General features: G+C 37.4%; 1 protein-coding gene across 1 annotated transcript in view; it reads right to left on the minus strand.

Annotated features, from left to right (window-relative positions):
• LOC144973573 (uncharacterized) overlaps positions 1-8,965 on the minus strand; it is a 431,961-nt gene extending 422,996 nt beyond the window's left edge. Inside the window, exon 1 of the mRNA XM_078916195.1 lies at positions 8,429-8,965. Within this exon, the coding sequence (XP_078772321.1) occupies positions 8,429-8,525 (97 nt within the window). The 5' untranslated portion in view covers positions 8,526-8,965. The remainder of the gene's footprint in view (positions 1-8,428) is intronic.
• Between the last annotated feature and the right edge of the window lie 10,590 nt (positions 8,966-19,555).

Consider the following 19,555-nt stretch of genomic DNA (forward strand, 5'->3'; position numbering starts at 1 on the left):
AAGGGTACACATGATTCCGATAAAGGGGTTATACCGTCTACACGTGTAATCCGATAAAGGTTACAATGATTCCGATAAAGGGTACGTCACACTGAATCCGATAAAGGGTACCCAAAGGTAATTTAAATACCGAATAGCTTACACTTTTAAATACCCACTTCCTACATTATTATAAAATGATTCCGATAAAGGGTACCCATGATTCCGCTAAAGGGTACACAAAGGTAGTTTAAATACCGAATAGCTTACACATTTAAATACCCACTTCCCATAATATATTATAAAATGATTCCGATAAAGGGTACACATGATTCCGATAAAGGGTACACAAAGGTAGTTTAAATACCGAATAGCTTACACTTTTAAATACCCACTTCCTATAATATTATAAAATGATTCCGATATAGGGCACCCATGATTCCGATAAAGGGTACACAAAAGTAGTTTAAATACTGAATATCTTACACATTTGAATACCCCGTGTATATTTTTGTCAAGAGCTAGATACTCAGGGCGAGAAAAATGGACTGCACTGAAAATAAATAAACATAAATTAATTTACAATATGTTTAAAAATATAGTTGTTTTTTTTTTTAATTTTATACATTGAAAACGTGACATGTGTTAATTATAATACATCAAATTGTTTTTTGTTAAGACGTCCACAGTCCAATGTTTTCTGACAATCGGTATCGCAGGCGTAAAGTTTATTTCACGACGTTGTTATAGTTATAGAGATATTTTACCAACACTTTCTGCTTAGTCATCATACGGTAAAGTCACGCTCTTCCCGGCCAGGCGGAGTTGTCGTACCGGTAAGGTCGCGGGTTCAAACCCCCATCACCGCCGCGAAATTTTTATTCTCTATTTATTGTCTTCTGGCACTTTCCTACTCATTTCATCTCTTGTTGCTAGTCATCAAAGCTCTTTCCCATTTTGTGTAATATTCTAAGTCATAAGTCAACTCGTCAACGCAGGACTCCTGATAAACGACAACGAATATTATTAATAACGCAGAGATGATTTAACAGATTTATCTGTTTGGTTTCATTATATTTGAAAGAAGAGCATACAAGAGGCATCCATTTTTTCCCCGATGACGACGATGTTACTAGTGTGCATCTGTGAGACTGTGTCCATGTCCATATTGTATTGTTATAAATGTGTAACCAAATGACAAATTGCCACTAATTTTTAGGACAAAACAGAGTTATTATTATTATTATCATTATTATTATTATTATTATTATTATTATTATTATTATTATTATTATTAATTTTATATCAGGGATGAATACATGCAGGATGGGAGTAAGAATTGGAGAGGGGGGTGGGTGATGAAATAAAAATCAAACTTTTCATTTATTTTCAAATGTGCACAGACATCCATACAGGGCATTAAATCAGTTATCTAATGCTTATGAACCAAGGCACATTGATACAACTGGGTTTACTCCACAGTTCAATAGTTTTAATTCTTTATCTTTTTAATTAACCACAAATTATCAGATGGGTATGGGATGGTAAACAGTTCTCATCACATCATTAATTTGATCTCACAAACATTATACAAGCCCTAATACACTACCGTTTAATGGCGATAATAATAATGAAAGTATCATATATAGTAGATGCGCTTGCAAGGATTCAAAATTCATCGAAGTATAACGACAACACACAACCTGTGTACATGAACTTATAGTCTGGTAATAATTTAGTGAGAACAACTCAAAGCGATGCAAAAACAACAAGCCTGATGACTCATGATACTATCTAAGATAGTATGCGCTTGGCTAAGAAGCTCATAACATTGCCATCCGGAAGTATAACGGACCAACACACAAAACTGTGTGTATCCATGAACGTTTATAGTCGGGTTAATACAGTTCAGTGAGCATTACTCATAAACGTGGATGGCAAAAAACAATAACAAAGACCTGAGTGACGTCATCTGCATACTATCTATAGTATGCACTTGGCTTAGAAGTTCACAACATTGCCATCCGGAAGTATAACTGGCCAACACACAAAACTATGTGTAAGCATGATCGGTTATAGTATGGTTAATACAGTTCAGTGAGAATTACTCATAAACGCGGATGGCAAAAAAAACATTAACAAAGACCAGAGTGACGTCAACTTCGAACTATCTATAGAGAAAGTCTCACCCAAGTGCTCAGTACGTTTGTGTTTGTTATTGTTTACATCGCCAACCAAAGGGGTGATCAACGTTCTGTCAAACATAAATAAATGGCCAAAGTTCAGTTCCACGTCAATGTGTGCGATGGTTAAGATTAAGATGTTTGTTATTTTTTCCCCACAAACCAAAATCGTGTGAAGTTGGTTGAACCCAGAAGAGAACACTCTGCTAGTCTAACTGAACCACAACCCAACAAGCTATTATTATGGTAAGACAGCGGCATTAACTCTCTCCTTATCAGACAATTTTAGGATTTTCCCCAAAACTTAACACCCAACCACAACAACAACAAAATGTCTTTTATCACTCAGTAAGTTCTTGGGATAAATAACTTCTTAAGCAAAACAAGCTCTACAACACACTGATCATTTTCTTTAAATTTTATGATGTAAAAGAGAAATTTGAATAAGACAAATGTTGGTTGTATCGTAACGAACGTGACGGTTTTCTTATATTTGGTAAGGAGAGGGTTAAATATTGTATATAAAAACTAAATCGTGAACATAGGTGTGTATGTTCAACTTTCTCAAAAAGACACCAGCACGCGACTCGATAAGCTTCTATAACTGTTTACCACGAGAGGTTCAAATTTCATCTCTTGACATCTGCCTCGGGCCTCGAGTCTTATTAACTTTGACCCTTTTAAGGCGAGAACTAGGTGTGTAGGAACTTCTTGGGCGAGCCATTAACATCTCTACTAATAGATGATAATGGGCGAGACCGAAGTGACATATATAGAGCATATGAAGTCCTAGGCGAGACCCAATACCTTTCAAACAATCCATAACATTTATGGAACTATACTGCTAGTAGTAGTAGTAGTAGTAGTAGTAGTAGTAGTAGTAGTAGTAGTTGTCGTCGTCGTCGTCGTCGTCGTCGTCGTAGTAGTAGTAGTAGTAGTAGTAGTAGTAGTAGTAGTAGTAGTAGTAGTAGTAGTAGTAGTAAATAACTGCAAACCTTTGCAATTTTTTACAAATAAAAGAGGGTAAGACTTGATTTGACGAAGCTTGGATAGCTTGTTGGTAACGGCACGTTTGGCGAAAAAAAAAGGCATAAAAAGATTTTGATATTGGGTAAGACAAAAATCAAACACGGCATGTAAAGCTTTAATCCTTGTAATCGTAAGACTATCCTGAATTCCACAACTGAGATCTCGTTATTCAGTCGCCCGCGACCAGAAAACTGTTGTAACGTTATCATCGGCCTGACATGATATCAGCTGATATAATATCAGGGATAGAATGTATTGGAACGTTTGTCGTGTGTTAGAATACATGTGTGTAGAATGTCGTGTTTGGGAAAAGGGGGGGGGGGCGAGCTTGCTTTGAAATACATACCGTAACACAACAGACAGTATAATGTACACAACACAACACAACACGTACAAACATACAAAACCTCCACAAACTACTATACCCAATGTTTACAACACGTACACATAGATACAAACACCCCCCCCACACACACACTCGGATATAATGCACACAACTTAACACTTAACACCCCATCCCCCTCCAACAAACTGTATCATCATTATTACCTTACTCATCTAATATATCGGGCGATCGTGTCATATCGCCGTCTGATTCATCACATCGAACTGCAACACCCTTTGAACTTTAACCTTGACAACCACCGTGTCATCAGATTGCGTTTGCCACAAAACGTTTACGTGAAGAGAAACCATGCAGGGTGACACGGAGGTAGGCTAGAAGAGTTGAGTTTGACACTGAGACAAAAATCAATCCCCACTTACATTAGGTAACAAAGGCAGGGAGGCGTTCCGAAAGCTCCTACATCCCCAGTATTCTTGTTCTTTTAATAATGTTCTAGTAGGGAGTTCTTTTGAAAAAGAAAAAAAAGTCCCCCCCCCCCCCTCCCAATACCCCTACTAGAACATTATAAAAAACAAGAATACTGGGGATGTAGGAGCTTTCGGAAGGCCTCCCCAAAGACATCATCATTTAACAATAAGACTGAATTCTTCTCAAACTGTAGATCTAGTTTCTTACAAAATCTCGGATGGTTCTATAGATAGTATGCAGATGACGTCACTCAGGCCTTTGTTATTGTTTTTGCCATCCGCGTTTGTGAGTTGTTCTCACTAAACTGTATTAACCAGACTATAAAAGTTCATGGTTACACAGAGTTTGTGTGTCGGTACGTTATACTTCCGGATGGCAATGTTGTGAACTCCTTGGCCAAGCGCATTCTATCTATAACTCAGTTAATAGATAGTATGCGCTTGGCTAAGAAGCTCATAACATTGCCATCCGGAAGTATAACGGACCAACACACAAAACTGGGTGTATCCATGGACGTTTATAGTCCGGTTAATACAGTTCAGTGAGCATTACTCATAAACGCGGATGGCAAAAAACAATAACAAAGACCCGAGTGACGTCATCTTCGAACTATCTATAGATAGCGTCACAAACAAGCAAACAAAAACAAAAACCGGTGACGGATGCAATTAATATTTTCTGACCATCTGTCCATCGAGTAGTGATGGGATAGTCAGGTTTCTTCGATCTAGAGGAGAGGATATTAATGTTTGAGATAGGCTAGAGTCCTATGACAAGGTAGTAAGTAAGCAACCATAGAGAATACACTCCCTAGTCTGTGTAAGCAACTGCAAATGTCCGTTTAATTAACGACGTGACTATTCTCATCCCCCAAGTCTAGGATGCTAGTCTTCATAATAGTAGTCCACAATTGTTGTATGTTTAATCCAAAGGTTGTAATGCAGTAATTTGTTAAGTGTCTTGTCACAAGTTGCACAATTAAAAAAGAAAATTAGTCAAATCCAAATCGCAAAAAGCCGGCGACGTTTTTTTCGGTAATCCAATCGGCCGGGGGGGGGGGGGGGGGGTGAGAATAGAGGCAGCCTTTGAGATAGGCTAGTGTCCTATAACAAGGTAGTAAGTAAGCAACCATAGAGAATACACTCCCTAGTCTGTGTAAGCAACTGCAAATGTCCGTTTAATTAATACGACAGAAACCAGGATAAACTCGAACTATCTACATGAGCTATACGACACTGAGAAATCATATTTATTTATGTTAAGGGGAGGGGGAGGGGATCGGATAGCTGTTTCTTTCGTCATTCCCCATCCTTTATCGGGTTATAGTTGCACAATCGATTCTTTAAAAAAAAAAATTTTAAACAGTAAACAGTAACAGCAATCCGACTCCAGCTTCATGACATTATGAAATTACAGTAAAATACAATCAATAGACAGTTCGAAGATGACGTAATTCAGGTCTTTGTTTTTTTGTTGTTTTTTTTTTTTTTTTGTTTTTTTTTTTTTTTTTTTTTTTTTTTTTTTGTTTTTTTTTTACCATCCGCGTTTATGAGTAATTCTCACTAAACTGTATTATCCAGACTATAAAAGTTTATTGTTACAGAGTTTTGTGTGTTGGTCCGTTATACTTCCGGATGGCAATGTTGTGAGCTTCTTAGTCAAGCGCATACTATCTATACAATACAGTGGTGTCCTTAGCATGGGCATCCCTTGGATACAACACAAAATATGTAATTAACCTTTTGAAAACGACCACAACGTAAAACATTTTTAATTCTAAAAATAATTAATCAGTTATAATTTTTTTTTTTGTAAATATACAATAATAATAATAATAACAACAATAATAATAACAATAATATTAATAATAACAACAATAATAATAATGATAAAAGCAATAATATAAAACAGACATAACTGATGTCTATTTTTCACCCCTTAATTTTCTCGTTTTAGACCGTGAATCTACTAGAAGCAAAATACATTCATTTCTGTTGGAAGGGGGTGGGGGGGGGGGGGAGGAGGAGGAGGGGGTGTGTTCCACCCGACACACTCAGGAATCCGCTTAAATACACACAAAACGGACGATGTCTTTCACTCAAATAGAAAACAGATGGGACCGTGAAACAACAGTCGGCCCAGCAACAACACTGACAAGTAAAACTAAAACAGCTGTGCTCGCTTTCTGATTAACTGTTATTTTGATGACTGCAGAATCTTTAAGATCTGATTATTATCTTTTCAAATCAAAATAGCCTGAAATGAGAAAGTTACAAAACCAAAACACCACAAGATAATTATGAATGAATGATGGAATGGGGTCAAGGATGCTCTCTCTCTCTCTCTCTCTCTCTCTCTCTCTCTCTCTCTTTCTCTCTATCTATCTCTCTGTGTGTGTATATTTGGGTTCCGGTTAACAGACCCTTTCCTTGCCATCTTAAAAAAAAACATACGTTGTTTATTGGTGTGTTGGAAAGAGAGAAGGGGGAGGGGAGGGTGGGGGGGGGGGGACAAAAGATGGGAGAGAAAGGGAGAGGGGATGTCTCTAGGATTTGACAGTCAGACAAGGAGCCCCTTTGTGTTATTGGCACTTGTCCAGAAACTGTCACCAGCTTTCTTTTTAATGGCAACACCAGAACTATGTCCTACTACTAGTAGTGACGGCGATTACCACTTACTCTTGCTGGTGACACGGTCACCGACGAGATCAAAGAGTTATTTAAGACATAGATGTCGGCTGATAGTCTACTTGGACTGGACTTTGGGGAGGGGGGGGGGATTGACTGCCATATGCACACACACATGTACAAAGAGTGTGTGAATGAGAAAGTTTGTATGTGTGTGTGTGTGAGAGAGAGAGAGAGAGATAGATAGATAGAGAGAGAGAGAGAGAACCACGTCTGTTTTGTAAACAAATTTATTATAAGATCAAGGCAACGGCATAGCTTCTCATTCTGCTCAGTTTTGTTTCATTCGGCTAATATAATTTAAAAAATAAAGAGGCAACGACCATTCATTATTCAGACAAGGGCGATGTGCTTCCTTACAATTACAACCCCCTTGTGAAGGAATAAGAATGGATGTACGGAGTTGGAATTCAAGGGACTATTGCAATGAAAACCATTGTATTTGAAAGGGCAGATACTTCAATGAAACCAGATGCTTCTGAAGACTCTGTCTTTTGTGATTCTGATCGTTCTAACTAAATCAGTAATAAAAAAACAAAAAAGATTAGAGATAAGTAAATAAAGCCAGAGTTAGCACTCTGGGGAATACTCTCTCTCTCTCTCTCTCTCTCTCTCTCTCTCTCTCTCTCTCTCTCTCTCTCTCTCTTATCTACAAGGACGTAGCAAATAAATAGGCACTCAGTCACAATGATCATTGGACTTGGACCTTTTATCTCTATGCGTGTGGCGTTTTATCAGTTGTTTGCCAACGTGTGTTGATATTGCTTCTTAACATTTTCGTAAACACACACACACACACACACACACACACACACACACACACACAGACTTAACTATATGACCTTTTATATCAACAAGAAAAAAAAAACAAGATAAAATACCTTGAAAATAAAGAACACTTAATGACATGTGACTGATGTCTCATATTCTTTACTCTCTCTCTCTCTCTCTCTCTCTCTCTCTCTCTCTCTTTATCTCTGTGTTTGTGTGTGTTGTGTGTGTTTGTGTATGAGATGAGAATAGTTTAATTTTATCAATATTAAAATCGCTTTAAATAAAATACCCTCGTGTTAATCTTCCTTTTCTTGTGTATGATGTCTAATGTTTCATCAAAAGAACATGACCAGAAATTACGTAATCTATTATTATTCTTATTATTAAATTGATAATGGTAAGAATAAAAGAAAGAGAGGAGAGAGAGGAGAGAGAGAGAGAGAGAGAGAGAGAGAGAGAGAGAGAGAGAGAGAACAAGAAAGAACTAAAGTAAAGAAGATACTATACTATGGCCCTATGGCAGCGGCTTGGGAATTTGAAATTGGGGGATAGAAAATTAAATCTTATTCCGCAGTACTGTATACAAAAATAAAAATGAAGCTTACTGTGACTTAGTGACTCAGTGTGCAATTTGTACAGATACTGTCATTCTCTTAGCTATTTAATGACTCACTCAGTGACCTGACAGTGGTCAATAACTAGCCTTGTTGTGGTAAGAAGGGAGGAGGGGGGGGGGGGCCGGTCAAAGAAATGATATCGAATCGATGCTCATAATAATGATTCACATACAGTACAGCGAGATGACAGCGATTTTCTAATATTAATATTGCTTTGTCGTTTACTTGACACGATGTTGACACATGTGTTGTTTACGTCTAGATAGTATGGTTGAACACAAATGAATATCTATATTTAAAAAAATTAATGGAAACAATGATAAATGATTGACCACTTTCACTTACTGTTTTTCGGCGTTTTCGTGCATTTCTGCAATAACTTCAATAACGCCTGCTGGTCGTTATCTTTGACCGCTTGAATTATATCCAAATCCTTCGCCATGAGGACAGCTGTCACTCCTTTAGCCTAGCAGACGTGGACGAAACAACATTTGGCAAGGCTTTCGTCCAGTGTGTTTGTTGATAGAAAAGCACACATTCACACACACAACTCAGTTGTGTTCAAAATTTCGACTGCTGGCCGAAGTAGGAAAATTATCACTAAATAAACTGAACAACAACACAGATACACCACAAATACAATAAAATTATCAAAGAATGGTAGTGATCCTCCTTTTCCGAATACAGTAATCCGTATAGAATACACAAAAATTTAAGTAAACAAAGAAAGAATGCACACAGAAGTTCCCAAGAACGAAGAAACTATCCACACCAAAGCAAAGTTAGCGAAAAGTGTCACTGAACTGAGTCTGTACACAAGTGTACTCCGTATTGTAGAGAGTTACCTTTGCATGCTTTGCATTGAAGTCGACGCACCTGTGTGGTGTTTCATTTGGGTTTGTTGTGTGCGCCAGCAAAGCAAAGCATTGCCGCGCTTGCCGTGTGTGTTGAGTGTGTGTTGTTGAAAGTTGAGCCACAGCGGCCAATGAAAAAAAGCGAAACTTCACAGCGCCGGTTAAAAAAAAAGGGTGGGATATTTGTTTTGTTTCTTCGGGTCATTCGTCACGGCATCATTAAGTTAACAAGCAGTTACCATACTCTCTAAACTTAAAATAAACCGAGTTTTCTTCTTATATTGAACTTAAAAAGTTGAGGGGGAAATTTGAAGGAAAGGGTTTTCTTGACTTAGAGCACTTCAAGCGCGATAGAGCGTAGTGCCGTTTTATCATTCTTTATCATATTTTTACGTGCGCTCCTGTGTAAATTATCATACGAACATTCTATTATAATAATATTATGAGCGATTTCCTCTCTCTCTCTCTCTCTCTCTCTCTCTCTCTCTCTCTCTTTCTCTCTTTCTCTCCCTCTCTTTCTCTCTCTCTTTCTCTCCCTCTCTCTCTCTCTCTCTCTCTCTCTCTCTCTCTCTCTCTCTCTCTTTATATTGAAAAGCGTGAAGCTATGCTCTATGTGCATTAAGGGGATGGGGGGGGGGGGTTTACAAAATTTCACATTTTCTTTTGTTACTCATTATCCAATTATTCTCTCGTTCATAATATATAAATTCACTCATTCATCAATACACTCAATCTTTCATTCATTCATTCATTTCTTACATACTTACTGTATACATTTATCTACAATTCATACACTGAATTATTAATTCAACTTTCAGTTTAATTATAATATTATTAGTCTATAGCATCGTGTGAGAGTTAGATGGACTCTAGTCAAATGTGATTTCCGATTTTTTAAAAATAATAAACAAAAAAATAAACAAAGGAGATTGCAATTAAATCGCTGCTTGTGTATTACTCAACCTTTGCCATTTGTCCGTCCGTTCGACACCAAAAAAGGGAATACGCTTCAACAGTCGTAACGTCACTTCCCTCGTAATGACGCATGGTAACTGGTTCTAAACTATCGGAACAATGGCGGACGCCCTTATGAAATATTTCTCCGACGAGCATAAGAGCGTATCGAGAGGGAAAAAAAAACATTATAAATCTGATCATGTTTTGACTTTTACACATTCTGATCACAAGACATATATGAAAAGTTCTAGCCAGCATGAAGAATAAAAAGTACCGATTTTCTTTGTTTAGAACTACGATGGCCGCCGTTGCTGGGCGACGTGACATCAGACTATTGAATCAAATTGAAATGGGGAAAGAAAAGAGGAAGAAGAGGAGGAGGATGTGATGGAGGAGGAGGATGAAGAGTATAAGAAGAGAATAACTCTGCTTCCTCCGTATAATATTATAATTGCAAGATGGTTGAGGGAATGCATATCCACCCGGGAGACCGGGATTCGAACTCCGCTGTAAGCATCTTTTGATTTCCTTAATTAAACAAGAAATTTAGCTCATGTTGGTCACTTTGCGGCGCTTCACTGCGGCTGACGCTAGGGTTTTCTTGGATTATTTCTCGAGCTGAATAAAAAAAAAAAAAAAACAACCTCTGACCCTTATATGAATAAGGACATTTTATTCTTATGTTTTTTCTGTATATATATATATATATATATATATATATATATATATATATATATATATATATATATATATGGAATATATATATGGATTTATACATATAAAATTCCCTTTATCGCTAGCACCACGATTGTCACAAAAGATCAGTCACTACATTTGCATAATTGATACATTGTATAGTTCGTTGTTCTTTTTCTTTTACCGATAGCACTTTTGGTCTGGTGAGTACTAGCCTAGAAAGAGGAGAGTTCCTCTTTCTAGGGTACTAGGCCTACATTATTTTTACCCTTTTAAGGCCACACGCGATTTTACTCGAACCTAGTAATATCACTGTGAAGTTCCTCGCCCTCGTGAGAGTTAGATGGACTACAGTCAAATGTGAGGTCCGATAAAGATAAAAATCTTTCAAAATAAAAAAAAATAACAAAGAGATTGCAATTAAATCGCTGCTTGTGTATTACTAAACCTTTGCCATTAGTCCGTTCCTTAGAAACCACCAGAGGTTTTGTCAAGGTTATTGAAAACGGAATTGAAGTGGGGAAAGAAAAGAGGAGGAGGAGGAGGAGGAGGAGGAGGAGGAGGATGAAGAGTATAAGAAGAGAATAACTCTGCTTCGTCCGTATATTATTATAATTGTAAGATGGTCGACATTATTTTTATCATTTTAAGGCAACACTCGATTTTACTCGAACCAAGTATCATCACTGTGAAGTTCCTCGTCCTTTCATGTTCAATGTTTGTTTGTTATAATGCGAGAAATGGTTCACGTCGTAAATGCGTACTTACTCTTGTGAATAGTAATAATATAGGCATTATTGTTTCTATTTCCAATACTGGGTAACACCTGGAGTAATTGTAGCTCATCTGTCTGGTAATCGGGATGTCTGAGGTTCGAACACCATCGAAAAAGTCTGATTATTTGAGATTCGATTTTCTGTGTTTGTTTGTTTTTTGTTTTTTGTTGTTTTGTTTTTTTGGTTTTTGTTTTTGTTTTCTTTTTTTGTTGTTGTTTTTTTTGTCTGTTTGTTTTTGTTTGTGTTTTTGTTGTTTTGTTGTTTTTTATGTTTGTTTTTAGGGGTGTTTTTTAGGTGTTTGGTTTTTTGTTGTTGTTGTTGTTGTTGTTTTGTTTTGTTTGTTTTTTGTTTTTTGTTTTGTTTTTGCTTTTTACTTTGTCTGCCACTGTTTCTTACACCCCCTTTCAGATTTTTATAAGTTTCTCATCGTTTTCACAAAGAGAACAAGCAATGACAGCATCGCTTCTTTGACACTTGGGAAAATCTGAAAGAATTACATACTAATACTGTATTATATAACAGGAAGAAGAATGGGAGGAATCCTGATTTCATATTTAGTAGCTTAAGCCTTTAAAGGGTTAACAACTATAAAAATTTAAAAAAAAAGAAATCTACTCCTCTTCACATGAGTCAAATAATATGGAAATGGAGAAAGTCTGGGAGTTTTTCCTTGTGATTCCACGGGGTGCTTCCAAGGTCAAGGCCATGGTAAGGCAGTTATAAAGGATATTATTATATAGATAGTATGCTCTTGGCTAAGAAGCTCATAACATTGCCATCCAGAAGTATAACGGACCAACACACAAAACTATGTATAACCTTGAACGTTCATAGTCTGGTTAATACAGTTTATTGATAATTGCTCATAAACGCGGATGGCAAAAAAACAAAACAATAACAATGACCTGAGTGACGTCAACTTCATAACATCCGAAAGAGACAGTTACGGATTCTGGGAAAATATGTCGTGTGGAGAAGAGATGGAATAGAAAAGTTGGTAACATCTGGGATGATCGAAGGATAGAGAGCTAGAGGAAGACAAAGAATGACTTATTTAAATAACCTAAGAATGGCCAAATGTGATTTATAAAGCAACGCAGATTTGATGGGCACCTTGGTCCAGAATACAAGCACGATGGATGGTGAGACAGACGCTTGCTCCAGTACAAGACAAGACACGCACCAATAATATATCTTATTGGGGAGGTGGGGGGGGGGGGTCGAATGTAAAAGTCACTGCATCATCAGCCGGATGTCCGGATTCGAGCCCCGCTGCCGGATTCTAGTGTGCTTTTTTTCATAATTGAGCAAGACTTTTTTTATTATCATGCGGCGCTGCACTGCGACTGACTCTTGGGTTATCTTGGTCTTTTATTCAGATAAGCCCTAAAGAAATGTTTGCCTTGATTGAGGATGAATAAATAAATAAATAAATATATAAATAAATAAATACATAAATAAATACATAAATAAATAAATAAATAAAAAGAGCTTTATTCATCCATGAGGAAATTTATTTTAAAAATGTGAATCACAAGAATGAATAAATAACCTTGATTAAATGTATTTTCATAATTTTATAAAGCATAATATAGTGAACAACATTAATAATAAAATGAAAGGAATTTGAAACAGTGAATGTTAAAAAAAAATATTTTTTAAAGCATTTAATCTTTTTGAATTATTATTATTGAAGACGAGTAGATAGTCAAATCATCATAAAAAATGAGTTTTAAATTGATCATTTGTATATGGCAATATTCATTGAACGTGCTCAAAGCGATTTGCAAGGGGTCCCAAGCCAAAAGCAACACTTAACATGTAGGACGAGAAATGACGCGTGTAAGGCTTTTACAATTTATTTTTCCGACAGAGACAACGCTTTTAACGGCCAGATATACATTTTTCACCAGGGTATCATGAGAGAATGTGAGTTAACTCACTCAACCCTAACACCGACTATATCCGTAGTACACCCGAGGTTACTTTACGCCATGCCCATTTATTACATTTTTATGAGACAAATTATAGGCTGTTTATTATCAAAGCTAATGTTTTTAGTTTTTACATGTCAATCAATGATAGTTAAATAAAAATATATATGTACCTACATGCTCATTGTTAATACATTTATTCCAATTTTGAAAAAGTAGCAAAAAATTCTAGGATTGAGTGAGTTAAGAGCTTTTCCAAGGACTCAACTTTGCGCCGCTCAGAGCCGGACTCGAATCCTGGACCTTCCGGTCCGTAGGCGAGTGTATTATTACAAGACTACATCCCCTCGCAAGTATAGACTGTAATACATGGTTGAATGGATATTATAATGATTGACGGCTGAGAGAATTCATGAATCACGAGGCAATTATGACTTTATATGGAAGAATGAGTAAATAAATGAATGGATCGATAAACGAATGTATTGATCAATTCAATTGATTAGATTATTGATGGATGAATAAATGAGTGTAAAAATATGTGACTCGTCAAATGAATTTGTGTGTATACATGAATAATCGATGAATGAATAGATGAATATCTGATTAAATGAGTAAAGAAAGGGATTGAGCACGTTAAGTGGATATCAACAAGATATGAAGTGAGTAGAAAAGTGCCAGAAGACAATAGAGAATAAAAAATTTTTTCGCGGCGGTGGTGGGGTTCGAACCTGCGACCTTATTGGTACGACAACTCCGCCTGGCAGGTGAGAGCGTGGCTCTACCGTGTGAGCTATCCACGAACACAAAAATATTCGTTTCAAACCCAAAGTCATTTCTAGATCCCTCTCTCACCCACTTCTTGAGATCGCCGATTCGTTCACCACCATCGCGAAGTAATTTTGACCAGCAGTTAAGCTTAACAGCCAATATTCTCATCACAAACATATAACATAGAAACGATTGAGACATTGAGTATGCTCCGGTGTATGGGGTGAATTTTTAATTCAGAAAAGTGAGTGGAGCAGGCACTTATGTTGGTAACAACAAGATATGAAGTGAGTAGAAAAGTGCCAGAAGACAATAGAGAATAAAAAATTTTTTCGCGGCGGTGGTGGGGTTCGAACCTGCGACCTTATTGGTACGACAACTCCGCCTGGCAGGTGAGAGCGTGGCTCTACCGTGTGAGCTATCCACGAACACAAAAATATTCGTTTCAAACCCAAAGTCATTTCTAGATCCCTCTCTCACCCACTTCTTGAGATCGCCGATTCGTTCACCACCATCGCGAAGTAATTTTGACCAGCAGTTAAGCTTAACAGCCAATATTCTCATCACAAACATATAACATAGAAACGATTGAGACATTGAGTATGCTCCGGTGTATGGGGTGAATTTTTAATTCAGAAAAGTGAGTGGAGCAGGCACTTATGTTGGTAACAACAAGATATGAAGTGAGTAGAAAAGTGCCAGAAGACAATAGAGAATAAAAAATTTTTAAGTGGATATTGCGCTATATAAATGCTCAATAATAAAACAAAAAACAAACAAAAAACGAATGAACGAATGAATGAAGGAAGAAAGGAAGGTAGGCAGGAACAAGAGAATAATTGATTGAGTGAATGAATCAATGAACGAACGAAACGAATGAATGAATGAATGAATGAATGAATGAATGAATAAATAGTTAAATGATTAAATGACCGAATGAATAAATGAACAGTTGAATAAGTGACTAAATGTCCGAATGACTGAATGAACAGTTCAATGACTAAATGACCAAAATAATTGCGAGACATTCCCTTTAAAGAGCCTAAAAAACTTTTTTTTTCAACAATAACAACAACAACAACAAAAAAAAAAAACAACAACAACAACAACATACAACAAAAACAATAACAACAACAGCAGCAAATGAATAAATAGATATTTTTTTCAAATGAAGAAGACGGAATATTTCAACAGAATTGACGCAACACGATTGAAATTGAAATAGGTGGCTTGGGACCTGAAAGAAAAACATACGCAAACTAAACGGATATGAAGACAAAAAAAAATAAAAATAAAAAATAAAAAGAAGAAGAATCCGAAGAAAAGGAGGATTATGAAACAAAAGGAATGGGATCTCTGTGTGTGCGCGCGCGGGCGCGTGAGTGGATGAATGAATGACAAGAGCTTGTGTCTGTACGCCCGCTCGCGCCTTTTAAAATGAGTAGTACTGGAAGAAGAAGAAGAAAAAAAAAGAGTTATGTCCCATGATGATGATGATGATGATGATGACAATGAAGTGAGTCATTTCAATCCCCTTCCTTACTCACGGTACGGGACACCAGAACGGCCTGATTACTCGTTGACTGACAAAACGGTTTTTATTTTTTCACGTGACCAAATTTTTTTTTTTTTTTAACTTAAAACTCTCTCTCCTTATCAGCTATTTTCATAATTTTACCCAAAACTTCATACTCACCCAAAACAAAATAGATTTTTCAAACAGAATAGTAACGAGTATAATATTCTATATTTTGTTCAGAAAAATTAACTCTGCAACACAGGGTTCATTTTTTTCTGACTATAACTATAACAAAATGAAATCAGAATAAGAAAATTGTTGGCTGCATCGTAACGAATGTGACGATTTTCCTGTGGGTGGCAAGGAGAGGGTTAATTGAGAATACTAGAGATGACGTCATATATAGACCGCCAGTTTGGTGATTAATGATTAGATCTCGCTCAATTCTTTCAATCATAATAATATTATTATAAAAGTTAAAGGTCGGATACAAATTTGTGTGTTGGTTGGTACGATTGATCTGGCGGGCAAACTAATGAGTATTTTACAAAAACGCATACCATCGATATATCAATAGATCAATACAACCCGTAACTTGTCAAACTAAGAGTCTACAATTTGATACTTATTTGAAGTCTCAAATTTGAGATTTCACATTAAAATTTGAGATTCTGGTCTTGTATTGGGTTTTTTTTAAATTATGAAGTAAAAGGTTTTTGATCAAAATTAAAAAAAAAAAGTGTTTTGTCAGTATACGGCATATATGCCATCCTCTTCCATCCTCCCCCCCCCCTCCCACCCTCCGTTCTCCCGTTGCCTCACCCCCCCCCCCCCCTTTCTTCCTTCCACCTCACCCCCACCCCCGGCCTAATTCCATTTGTTCTGGCCAACTGGCCAATTATTATAGAGTTTTCTACCAACATCGTCGTCATTGTTTTTATTAGTCATCTATGGGGCAATGGCCGAGTCGGTAGGGCTCTTTCTTCCGCAGCAGCTGTTGTCAATATGCTGGACATTAACTAACTAACCGTTCAGTTGAAAATATAGATAGTTCGAAGATGACGTCACTCAGGTCTTTGTTATTGTTTTTTGCCATCCGCGTTTATGAGTAATGCTCACTAAACTGTATTAACCCGACTATAAACGTTCATGGATACACATAGTTTTGTGTGTTGGTCCGTTATACTTCCAGATGGCAATGTTATGCGCTTCTTAGCCAAGCGCATACTATCTATTATCCAGACTATAAACGTTCATGGATACACAGAGTTTTGTGTGTTGGTCCGTTATACTTCCGGATGGCAATGTTATGAGCTTCTTAGCCAAGCGCATACTATCTATTATCCAGACTATAAACGTTCATGGATACACAGAGTTTTGTGTGTTGGTCCGTTATACTTCCGGATGGCAATGTTATGAGCTTCTTAGCCAAGCGCATACTATCTATAATATGAACGGCTGAGGTTCTCGTCGCGTCTTGTACGACAGCCAAGCAATGTTGAGCTAGATAGTAGCTGGCTGGTGTGAAGGTGATCGCAAAACTCTAGCCCTACCGTTGTGTCAATTCATTGGATGACGTGCTATCACTCATTACCCCATTTGACTCGCGTGTCAATATCTGACGCCCAACAGGCGATTTGTACTGTAAGAAATGGGAACAAAAATAAATAGATAGATTAATAAAAAAATAAGTAAAGAAATAAATAAACAACCACAAACAAACAGACATTAAAAACGCGAGCCCCCCCCCCCCCCCCCACCCAAAAAAAAATACAAAAGAAACCCAACAAAACAACAAAGAGCAAGAAACAAAACTGGACAAAATGAAGCCAAAATTTAAAAAAAAAAAAGACAAAAAAAAAAGACGACCAAACAAATGAGATAATTTCACGTTCTGTGTCTGTCTAATTTCATCACTTTACTGACAATGCGACCCCAATCGACTCCCTCTTTTCCGATGATGATGATGATGATAAGTGATTATCCGTAAGAGCCATATGGCACTTGGAGCCGGAGTGGAGCCGGATTTCTGTGGCGTTAAGAGTACAATGTGATAATAACAACTGTGATCATTTAGCATAGAATGCTAGTCATCTGTATCTGTATCTGTATGGCTGGCGCGGAAGAAACCAATGGTCTGGTTGTATTTCAGCGGCGTCCTCATTGGGCGCGGGCCCATGTCAGTCTGGCCCTGAAATCGTTTAGGTGCGGTGCCATGATGACCAGTTCGTCCAGCCCATTACACTCCGAGATAGTTCTAATGAAGTACTTTGTCCGTTTGATTTAAAGTCCTAAAACTAACTAACTACCCAATCATTGCCGTGTGGATAGAAGAATTCGAATACCTTTTCTTAGGCACATTATGTGCTACTATGTGCTGGCAGTCGCTTTCTTGAACCCGTGGCCGTAGATATATTTTTTTCTTGAACTTTTATATAGGGTACCTGCTCCACGGCAACCCGTAACATGTTGAATGAGACATGACGCCTGTTGGGCGATATTACATCCCCCCCCCCCCGACAGTTACAAGCATTAACGAACAGGTACTCATTTTACACATTTTATACAATTTTTTTCAATATAAAATAAACAAACACTATAAAACAAAATTATTGAAAAAATAGTGTAAGATGTGTAAAATGTGTACCTGTTCGTTAACAGCTTGTTACTGTCGTGGGGAAAATGGTAATATCGCCTAACAGGCGTCAATTCTCATTCAACATAATACACAATAGAAACTCGCCACTTCCCCGAATTATGTATGTTAAGATTCGATTTTAATCACTGGGTCCATCCTACATAAAATCGTTTTAAGACGATGATGCCATTCAGGAACCCAAAGAAGAACTGCCAAGCGGAGTAAATCTCCCCAGGAAAGATTGGTTGACACTGAACCGGGCAAGGTCTAAAGTGGGGAAGACCAAAACAACCTTACAAAAATGGGGACTTTCTTCAGACTGCCGATGTCAATGTGGACACACGGCTCAAAACATGGACCACATCCTTCACGAGTGCGAACTTGGACCACATATCAGTGATATGGACCTGAGAGGCTGCACCCCTGAAGCTATCCAATGGATCCACTGGTGCGACACGATATGATGATGATCGTTTTAAGACAACAGGCTACAAATAAAACTACAGTCAAATATCTACGTAATTATCAGGCTTGCAAATGTAGCCTTCAAAAGATATTTAATCGTTGATCAATCATCCGCCTTGCAATAACGGGATCTAATTAAAAAAAATAATACAAAGGGAAACAACTCAATAAAAAAGGAATACATCAAGGTAGACAGAGTCATTTCCCTTGATACACAGTGTCGTTTGGGTGACTTTTATGATTCGAAGTTCTATCTATAGTAAGTAGTTTATAAAGCAGCACGTCCGTTTTTGACCCAGTCTTAGACTTGGGTATGACCTAGGTGTACATATAATCAGGTCTGATAACCGAACGCAATTATGTGCTTGATTTAACATTGTTGTTACAACAATGAGCCCATAACAATTTGGGTTATAAGACCTGCGTCAGGTATGACCCAAAACCTGTAAAACTCTTGCTGTTTCAATTTGTAAAATGATCTAAAGATGGTGGAGAGTAGTACTTTAAAAAGTTTGACTACCTTCCCGATACGACTTAAGATTGTACCTCGGCTATGTGCGGGCTATGTGGTCTTGTGGTATGACACTCGCTTTAGGATCGGAAGGTCCTGGGTTCGAGCCTCGCTCGGCGCAAAGTTGAGTCATTGGAAAAGACTCTTTACTCACATTCTCTCACTGTACTCAGGTGTAAAATGAGTACCTGGCCGTTAACAGCGCTGTCTTTGGTTCCTGGCATTCCGACGACCAGGCACTTTTCCTTCTGGAAATGTACAACGATAATGATTATAATAATAGTTGTAGTAGTAGTAGTAGTAGTAGTAGTAGTAGTAGTAGTAGTAGTAGTAGTAGTAGTAGTAGTAGTA

Source organism: Berghia stephanieae, chromosome 5 (assembly GCF_034508935.2).
Source record: "Berghia stephanieae isolate SIO BIC M18660-M18661 chromosome 5, UCSD_Bste_1.3, whole genome shotgun sequence".
In the NCBI taxonomy this organism is placed as follows: Eukaryota; Metazoa; Mollusca; class Gastropoda; order Nudibranchia; family Aeolidiidae; genus Berghia; species Berghia stephanieae.